Genomic DNA, 10,000 nt, shown 5'->3' on the forward strand with positions numbered 1-10,000 from the left:
GACAGCAATTGCATTTTTCTTACTAGGTGTAAAAACAGTGTCTGTACCGTAACACAAAGAATAAATAATTATTGTGTGTTCCACAAACACATGGACTCAGTGGATTCTAAATTATTATTTTAATCAAAGGTTTAATTTTTTAACTTAAAATCTCTGCCATTTAAGGGTGTCAAATGACCACCTTGCACATTGCAATAATAATAATAATAATAATAATAATAATAATAATAATAATAATAATAATAATAATGATAATATTTTGATTAGTAAGTGTTGATTTACATGAATAATGTTGTGAGTAACATGTGACAAACTTAAAAAATGTCACTAGCCAGACAACTAAAGAATTGCAAGCTCTGTATGTACTGGATGTTTCATTCAGTTGCTTGCTTTCTAGTAATTTATGAATTATTTGTTTATTATTTTATTGATTAGCCAAAGAAGCTGAGAGACAAGATTTAGCAGCACTGGATGGTTTGTTAGCCAAGGCACAGAAAGCAAGAGAGATACAAACAAAAGTACGCAAACAATAAACAATCTAGGAGTTCACAATAACGAGTATAAAAAATTCTACCAGACTCTGTGTTTTTCTGCTGGAGGCCTTGCTGAGTCTAGAGGGACTGAAGATACCGGTATTTTTTTTTTTCCTATTGAGTCTTAAGGCTCGGGACTCTGGTTTTTCTGCTTCAGGCCAACATGTCTGCTGGACGAAAAAAAGCCAATTTATTGATTGGTTTCACCTACATAGTCACAGTGATGTTAAATTCATCGTCAACAAATAATTGTTGTTGTCACGTGGCACAATTTCTTTTATTGAATGAGCCATTAATAATACTTTGTAACACTAAGTCAGGTCATGACATTTCCAAATACTAGAAAGGGCCCAGATTACTGGTATGTTTCTTTATTATATGGCCAGGGATGTTGCTAAGCGCTGGCTGCCAGTGAAAATCGCCGCTTGAGAAAGGGGTGATCGCCAGCTGAATTATTGCCGTCGATCGAAGCAACTGAGAAGATCGCAAATTATTCTCTACAAAGTTTAAAAGTCATTCGATGTGTTAACAAAAAAAAACTGAATTTCTGTTAGTCTACACAGAATTATCATTAGAATTTATTGATACTGGAAATGAAGTGAAAGCGTTGTTTAAGTACTTTTGTGCATGTCTTCTCTTTCCCTGTATTTGCCACCTTGAACAGTGCCGGGTGTTGCACAACACTGGAAACAATCTTGTTACCAGGTCCCTTTGATGCTCAGAGCACGAACTTACCGCCTCAATAGAACCTTCAACTGGATGAATTTATTCTTAGCTACATCCCTGTATGGCTTGTGTTCCTAGCTGATATAATGCACGCTCTGATTGGCTAATTGTGACTGAATTGTAGAGCATTATTCTCCCGTAATGCCCACGGGCTGATTATGGGCTTGCAAAAACAAAGCAAAAGGTAATTAAAAAGCTTTATAATAAACTACTTACTAACTGAGCTAGCTTGAGCCATACTGGGGAATATTGTCCCTCGGTCGTTTTTGTACGGACCTCGCTGCGCTTGGTCTGTTCTGCCACGACCTTGGGCCAATATTCCCCAGTAAAGCCCTCGCGCTTGGTTAGTAAGAAGTTATTATTTTGCTACCATTATTCAGGTTGGACAGTACAATCCACAGATACCCTCAGTGTAGGCTAGACGATGGGAGAGGGGTTAGTAAATTTTTGGGGTGGTGTTGTACATGTAGTTTGATCACTGATAGGGAGTTCATAGTTAAGGTTTGAGCACTGTGAGTGTGGAAGGCGTGATTGTGTTGTACATTTTTACGCTGTGCTTGTTCCTGTCAGTAATGTAGCTTGATGTACTGATAATAATAATAATAACAGGTTATTTGTGATCTATTACAGACAGAATAAACTACCGTTATATGAAAAAATATAATACGTTTCATTGTATTCCTCTATTGTTCCTTGTCAATTTTTAGGCCTTGAGCATGTCAACATCAAAAGCTCAATTTTTGCACTTTTTTTGTATTTTGTATAACTGTCAATTGGTTTTTTGACTTTTTTCCTGCCTTTCAATTTTTTGTTGTTTGAAATAAACAAAAGTAATCTTCTGTGCTGTACTTCCAAAGCAAAACTTTGAGTTCTGTGTGCTCTCTTAGCTTAGTTTGCATTACACCATCAATTTGGCTTTTTGGATGCTATGTAGAATCAAGTCACTATAATTATGAGATGAGCTGTGGGAACCATGTAACAATGTCAAAGCCTTCCTAAGCCATCCCCAGCCTTTTAGATATGTTTAGAGGGAGGGTACCAAAGCTGAATCTGGAGAGAAAAAGTGATTTCAATATCAGTATCCATATCAGATTTAATTGAAATATGTAGGACTTTGCCTTGTTTTTAACCTGAGAGTTATCTAAGTAACAATTTGGTTTTGTTCTTAAAGTGCCTATGACTTAATTTTTTTATATTAACTCTCTCAAGGAAAAAACTGTGGAATCTGAGGGAACCACATGTCTTTAATTATTAGTTAATTGGGATGAAAACTTTCAAATTTGCTGCCAGTTTAGGATTCTTTCCTACTGTAGGTTGTTCTAGTATTCTACTATCACGCTTTATTAATTTTCTCACAGATGCTGTTTTGGTCATAGGGAAATGAGGAAAATAACACAAATTAGGGTGTATGGAGGTGACTTTATTCTTGTGATTATTATTAATGATCCATTGTGAAATCAGTGCTTTCTGTTGCTTTTAGATTGATAAAGCTGCAGCTAAGGCTAATCAAAAGAAGGTGTCTTCTAAAAAGCCAATTCTGGTCACAAGTATGTTTTTCAGAACTAGAGATTTTTGTATAGAGCGAGACTTAAAGATTTTACTCTTCATTTTACTCGTCATTGGGGGCTGTTTAATATTGTATGTTGTGTCTTTTGATTATGTCAGAGTTGCTGCCACATTCTGAGGAGTCAACCTTTGGGTCATGGTCTGTGACCTTAAGTGTACTGTACTAAGGATTTTGTTTTTCGTTTTCCGAAGCCAGAGCTCTTGGATGTGGTTTTTCCAATAACCTTCGCACCAAATAACCCCATATTTAAAGATGTAAATTTCACTCTCTACCTAATCGGTAAAGTGCTTAGCATGACTCCTGAAGTGATTGTGATAAGAGCTGTCTGGCAACGTCCTCCATCAGGTTACTTTATGGTCGTGTCGCTACACATTGAAGTCGGTTCACTGCAACACATGTACAGTATACTGCATAATAAAGTCGATTTGCAGCAATACATTACTTTCACTTCTGAGCTTTTCTTAACTGTGACAGGTGCTTACAAATTTTAAAATGAAATTACATCAAACAGAATTGTGGCAAAACTACCATTCAGTGAATCAGCTTTGATTTGCAGCGAGCAGCAAAACGACTTGTGGCAAAACCACTAATGCAGCATTTATAATCTTCTGTGTTTACACGTATGTTCGGTGATCATTCCCATTTTGTATGGATGTATTCTTTGATCTGACTTGAAATCGGGAAAATGTTATTGTTGACTTATTTGCTTTTTGTGTTTTTAGCGGCTCATGCTAAAGAACCTCCACTGCACGCAACAAAGGAATCGCTCTCTTCAAAACCCAGCAAACCTGCAGCATCAAAGAAGCCTTCCGCCGCAGGGAAATCGGCGGCACAGAGGCAGGTCTTGAAGAGTACTTACAGTTCATCATATGGGAGGAGACCCTCATCAGCGAAGTCTCTCATACGGCCAGCGAAGTCACAAAGCTCTACGAATGTCTACCTGGATAGCGTAATAGGGAGAAACGCCAAAGAGGGGAAACAGATGATAAGTGACTCCAAACAGCAAGGTAAGTTCAACTGTTTCAACAACATGTATACTTATCTGTCAGGAACCTCATTACCCGAAGCCTCCCTCTTTTATTTAAAAGAGTTAACCCTCTGAATCAACCCTGGCTCGTATCTTTTTATTTTTAGAAACTCCTCCCAGGGGGGTTTTCGTGGGTGTTTTCACAATAGTCGGCCACTGATTACATCACGTGCAGCACACCCGAAACACGAAGGTATTTCAGAATGATGTAAAGATATAGCAGTTCTGAAATAAAAAGATATGGGACAGGGTTGACCCAGGGGTATAATACGTATGAGTAGCTTAATAAAAGCTTTTATCAAATCGATATATTTTTCCTTTCTTTTCATTGGCCGAGAGCGCACCACGTGACCTGCAAATAAGTGTTTTGCTGCAAATTATATTCTGATCATGCGTAATTGAAACCAAGCTCTAGTGTGGTAATGGCATTTCACTTTCCTGAGCTTTCAGAAAGTGATTTAATTGTTGAGAATTGTAAAAAAAAAAACCAAACTCATTCATCGAGTGATAAAACAATTATTGAATTCGGTTATCGTAAATATCGGGGTTTGTCAGTGTCTCGCAGATCATAGTTAATGGAGGGAATGGTTATGAAACCCGACAGATTTATTTGTTGTAGGTTTTTGTTCTCTTTTTTGACCTTGACCGTGCACAAAACACAATAGTTGTTTACTCCGTACTGAGGAACTAACCAATAGAAACGTGTTGGTTACGTAATTCATGCATAGTGCATGAGCGCAAAACAAAAGATTGTGCACGGTCGTGGACTTTCCAACCTAAATCTTGGCATCTTTGTTTGCCCCTTTGATGTTTGCCGAGCTTCCAAACCATTCCCCTCTATTAACTATGCGCAGATCAATTATTTGTCTCAGCCTTCGGCTTCGGCTCTCGCCGCTGACAAATCACGATACTTTGCTCAACCTCGCCCAATAATTGTTAAATATTTTCAAGGAAAAACAAAGCAAAAAGAAAAGAACAAAGGTTGCGTTACTACTGAAGCATTCAAAATTGAAAATAAATATTTGTCTCCTGAAATCTAAAAAATTAAACGTTCTGGTAGTGTTTGGAAGGGAATTCTGAGTTGCAACACGATATGGAAAGGAATAGAAACTATTAGCAGTAGGGTGTGTGAAGTCCTCAATGCCTGCAAAACCGTAGGATTACTGGTTAGATGCGGAAAAATAATCATTCTGTACGTGCGGCACGCATTTGTAACCCAGATTTAATATTTTTTTTAATTAACAATCGCTCTAAGAGCTCAAAGTACTCATCAAGCCAGGAACCCATGACCCGGAGCCTACAACTCTACTGTGTTCGTGTAACGGCGTTTTCACAGACCGATTTATTTTTAGATTGAATTTCCCGCGAATGAGATTCCCACAGGAGCCCGATGACGAATTACAAGAAATTAAGCTTATGTCATAGGGTCGCCGAACCGGAACTGCCTTTGTTTTTTGACCTAATTCGCGGGAAGGGCTAGTCTAAAAATAAACCTACTTGTGAAAACGCCGTTTCACAGACGCTGTGTGGAAGTTGCACGCTCCAGATGGGCTCCTGTCAAGCGAGGTAACCATGATAAAATTTGCTTGGAATATTAACTTATATAATATATTTAGCACGATCGAACTAACAGAGTAGAGGAAACCAAGAACGGTTTCATGCAATCGATTGGATCCAGACACTATTTTCAAAGCGGAGGAGGCCATGGAGTTCCCGATGTTGTGGTCTGTCCGCTGTTAAGTCCCTTTTGGTTGGGAGGGAAAATACTCGCAGATACATTTGTGATGATAATATAACATTAAGATCACAACCGGCTGGTAGGCTGAGAGTACCACAAGGAAAGAGGATCCACGCGAGACGGATATTATTAGGCGGAGAAAGGATTTTCCCTACTGAGTAACTGACGCATTCTCGTCCATTAAAGCTACAATCATAGACAAAAGTAGTTGGGAAGGTTATGTAAATGAACCACACCAGAGCTGCATTTCAACCTGCTTCTGTTAAAGCTCAAAAGAAATAGTTTCACTTTCTCTTACATAGCCCCCCTCCCCCCTATTCAATGTTGGAAGCTTGCAAGCTAGTTCCAGTCCAATACTGAGAATACGAATATGGTCTATTTTCTTAAGAAAAACTTCGCACTTAGACTCGCTTTGAAGAGGAGGCAGACATGAACTCGAAACTGGCCTATTAAGTCATCGTAAGCGTATAATCGTGAAGCGTTCACTCTATCTTTACTTCAAAACTAAGGCAGTGTTAGTATACCACTTCTGCCTTGTTGTTCAACGTGACGGAAAAGGAAACCAGTGTGTTTGAAGGGACTTTGTAGTTTCTTACCCTCTGCGACACTGGAGCATCGCCTGTGACGATGGTTTTTATTGAGTGAAAGAATACCCCAGCGTGACTGTGCGTTTTAACCTTTTTTCACGTCTTTCCTCTTCCCTGCAAATCTGCCACGCGAGCTGACCGAATCTGCGAACGTTCGACGGAAAACGTGAGCACAAAACGCCAAATTTTAATTTTCTTATTTAGTGCAAGGGTTCTTTTTACCCAATTCTGTCCTCGGATGGTTCATTCCACTTTTAAACGGAAGTTAAACGCGATTAAATAAGTAGGAAAAAAGTCTGATAACTTAAACTTGCATTTGAAATGGAATTTTCGTTGACGTGGCCATCGAGGGTCGTAACTGGTCTCTGTTGTCCGTCAAATGGAACTACAGCCAAGCGAAATCCTCTTTGCTTGAAATTTTTTCGCGCGCTTCTTGCGAGTAACAGACCTTTTTCGCTTGTACATTTTGTTTTCCCAATACACCTTATTACAAAATGGCGGCCATTTAAATATTCTTTTGTTTTTATTGAAATTAGCCCTTGATGCCTCGTTCTTAAGCTTAAACTTCAAAGGAATATTTCATCTTGAACGAGGCAACAAGGGCCAATTTGTACCCGCATAAATCAGCGGCCATTTTTGAATTAGGTGTATACAAACTCGGGAGGTTTGGTCCTTTCTTTTGTTCATTAAAAAGAGTCCTTGCAGACATATTCATGCTTGCATGCGCTCTTTTCAATGAGCAAAACAAAAGACCAATCCTCCTGAGTATTATCACGTGTCTATTCCTATAAAAACATATCACCAACTCAAACATTTTTAAAAAGCTAATCCATTTTTAAAAATCCATTAATCCATTAAAAAGCTAATCCCCCCCCCCCCCCCTCCCCTGTGTTTGGCTTGGTGTATCGCTTTTGGAAACTATCCCAGTCAGGTTAACTTTATTCTGTCAAATTCCGAAATTTACGTTTTGGGATAAAGTATTAACAATTATCCTTGATACTCTTTGAATTAAAGACCGCCGTATTGTAGTTTCTCATTATTTTTATCAAACACTTTGCAGTGCTGAAAGTGTAAGTTTAATTATCGTCCTTTATGCCATTCGTGCTGTTTCTTTTTCTCGTAACTTATTGTCTTTGCTCTTTTCGTTTAAGCGTCTAAATGAGTCTCTTTAAAAAATTGTTGCCAGCTTGGTCTATTTTAACCTTTTCCCTCGAATGGGGAGCTACAGGAAAGCTAAGCAACAAAGGCGGTACTAGAAATTCTAACGAAATAATTTTCAGCTTCTTCCACCGTTCCTGGTATGTGTACAATGCAAATATCAAGTATTGAGAAAACCGCGATTGTTAGGAATGGATCGAGATGAAGCAAAGAAAGAGAATGAAAGGTTCAATATTGTATGCTAACGTTGTCGCGAAAGTCTTAAATTTGTTTGGTCACCCTTGTTGTTTTGCAGAATAACCCTAACCAGTTACAGGATAGATCGCCCGTATTGCCCAAGGTGAACAAGATCTAATAATCGCGAAATACTTGGCGATAGCACTAAGTTATATTTTGGATTGGCGCTTTTGTTGACTTTGCTGTTGTCCTTGCTTAAACTCCCTGTTAGGGAAACTGGATGGGTACAAACGGTTTTAAAGTAAAGCTGGCGAATGAATGGTTCGTTGTTGCATGATCAGGGTGTCATTCATGTTGTTGTTTTGTGGACTGAAGTAAAGAAATGCACGCGGGAAATTTGTGCTGTACGTGCAATACGATTATTTTTCCTTTTTTAACCAATAATATTCTTGCTTTGTGGTGTTGTCGTTGCGGTAGCCGTCGTCGTACCAGGGAGTTTAAGCAAAGACAACATCTTTGCTTTGCACGGCAACGTCTTTGCTTAAATTTAAAGGGAGCTTTAGCAACGACAAGGGGAACAGCAACGAGAACGTCATCTCAAAACAGAAATTCGCGTTATTACAATTGTAATCACTTCGCGAGTATTCCAAGCTTTTTTACATGACAATGGTGTGGCAGTTCCTCAAGAATGAAACTGATATGGCGGTCACGCTTAATTTAGGGGAGAAAATGAAAATTTATATCCTAGTGATGACGTCATCCATAAAACCTCCAATAAAATGATTATTTCACGTTTCACGACGGCGACGTCGACGAAAATGTAACCTCAAAATATAACTTTGCTGTATTATAAGTCTTTCGTCTCTATTCCATCTCGTTCACATCGTACAATATGGGTGAAGTATCCTAAAAATAAATCGGTTTGAACGGTTTCAGACTGAAAATAGAGAACGAAAGATTCTCTGTTGCATGCCCAAGTTGTCGTCAAAACATAAAATCTGGTGATTTCACGTCGTCGTTATGCAGATAGAGCCGCAAAAATATGAGCAAAAATCCGTGCCGCACGTGCAGCTCGATTATTTATTCTCTTTTAACCAATGATATCATTGTTTGTGGCGTTGTCGTCGACGTCGTCGTGTGAGATCTTAACTGGTCCCTGTTGTTTTGCTGAAGACGGCAAAGAAATGGACAAAAATGAAAAATGCACGGTAACAGACAGTTTCCAATGGGAAAGGATTACAACACTGTCGGTCATTTCAGTAGAGGAACATTTTGTTATTTGTCCAATACTATTGTCAGAAACATTTTAATGGTGTCTGCGACTCCCCAACGGTTGCCATGGCAGTGGTACAGCGGTGCTCAAAGACCATCTAAAGTTCCGTTTGGAAAGTATGATCTTAAAACTGAATCAATGACCTGGCATTTTTTTCAAATTTCGAGAAACTCATGGAATCCTCTCGCATAATATGTGGTATAAAAAGTATTTATCTTGTAGAAGTTGAATTGTTAACGAAAACGCTGTTCGAAGATGTAAAAATGTTCCACTCGAAATTTTTTTAATACTCTCTTTGAGAATGCGAACAAACAAATATTAATCAGAGTAGGTCGTCGAGCTAATTTTCGAGAAATTGCTCAACATTTCTAACAATATTTTATTTCCGGTCTTCGCGAATTTAGATCACATTTTTATTTCCGATCACCCATTTTGATTCATAACCTTTGCGCGAGCAGCTTGAGAATTACGGCTTCCGCGCCAGCGCGGCTCCGTAAGGTCCCTTTTCTATAGCAAACTGCAGTGCGTGCGCTTGTATGGTTTAATCGTAGCGATAACCGCTGTTGGTATTGTGATTTATTACCAGGGTCAATAGCAAGTTCATCAAAGCGGAACTTGACATCAGCTGGTGGAGTGAATGACGACTCTAAAAGACACGATACGGTGGTTTCTTTGCCAGAGGTTAAAGATGGCTCGTCCTTAGCAACGCGCCTTCTTAATGCGCAATCCATTGAAATAAGGCAGCGTCGTGGCCTGGACGTACCAGATGATAACGTACATTCGTCATCGTTGATAGAAAGGGATCACAAACTGGAAAATGTGACTGGAAAATCGCCAGAATCCATTTCTGAACTGAAAAAAGGAGATTGTCTTCCAAATTCAGACCAAGCTGACAAACAAGAAATGTTTGATCCATTCGGTGAAGGTGCAGAACTTAAGTTACCAATCAAGTATCGCAGACTTAAAGCAACAACCGCAAAATTGTACTCTGAACTGGAACATTTTTCTGAAAAAAGAGAGAGCCCCTTGCCTTCCCAGCAGTTTGTTCAAGGTATCGAATCATTGTTTGATATGGGAGACATTCCCACTCACAGTGAACTTCAAGACAAAGGTATTGCACTCCTTAAAGAGCATGAAAAATTGTCAAAACTTACGAGTAACGTTGTGAACCGAAGTCAAAACTTAGATGATGATTCTCCTTGGCCGGAAGTTTA

The 10,000-nt window shown here is 38.9% G+C and overlaps 1 protein-coding gene across 2 annotated transcripts in view; it reads left to right on the plus strand.

The window, feature by feature from the left end:
- Positions 1 to 10,000, plus strand: part of LOC137971018 (uncharacterized) — a 42,710-nt gene that overhangs the window by 3,319 nt on the left and 29,391 nt on the right. For both annotated transcript variants that reach the window (XM_068817709.1, XM_068817710.1), the window contains exons 4-7: positions 436 to 518; positions 2,740 to 2,806; positions 3,549 to 3,833; positions 9,373 to 10,000. The exon at positions 9,373 to 10,000 is cut by the window's right edge and continues 77 nt beyond it. In XM_068817709.1, the coding sequence (XP_068673810.1) occupies positions 436 to 518; positions 2,740 to 2,806; positions 3,549 to 3,833; positions 9,373 to 10,000 (1,063 nt within the window). The remainder of the gene's footprint in view (positions 1 to 435; positions 519 to 2,739; positions 2,807 to 3,548; positions 3,834 to 9,372) is intronic.

Source organism: Montipora foliosa, chromosome 9 (genome assembly GCF_036669935.1).
Source record: "Montipora foliosa isolate CH-2021 chromosome 9, ASM3666993v2, whole genome shotgun sequence".
In the NCBI taxonomy this organism is placed as follows: Eukaryota; Metazoa; Cnidaria; class Anthozoa; order Scleractinia; family Acroporidae; genus Montipora; species Montipora foliosa.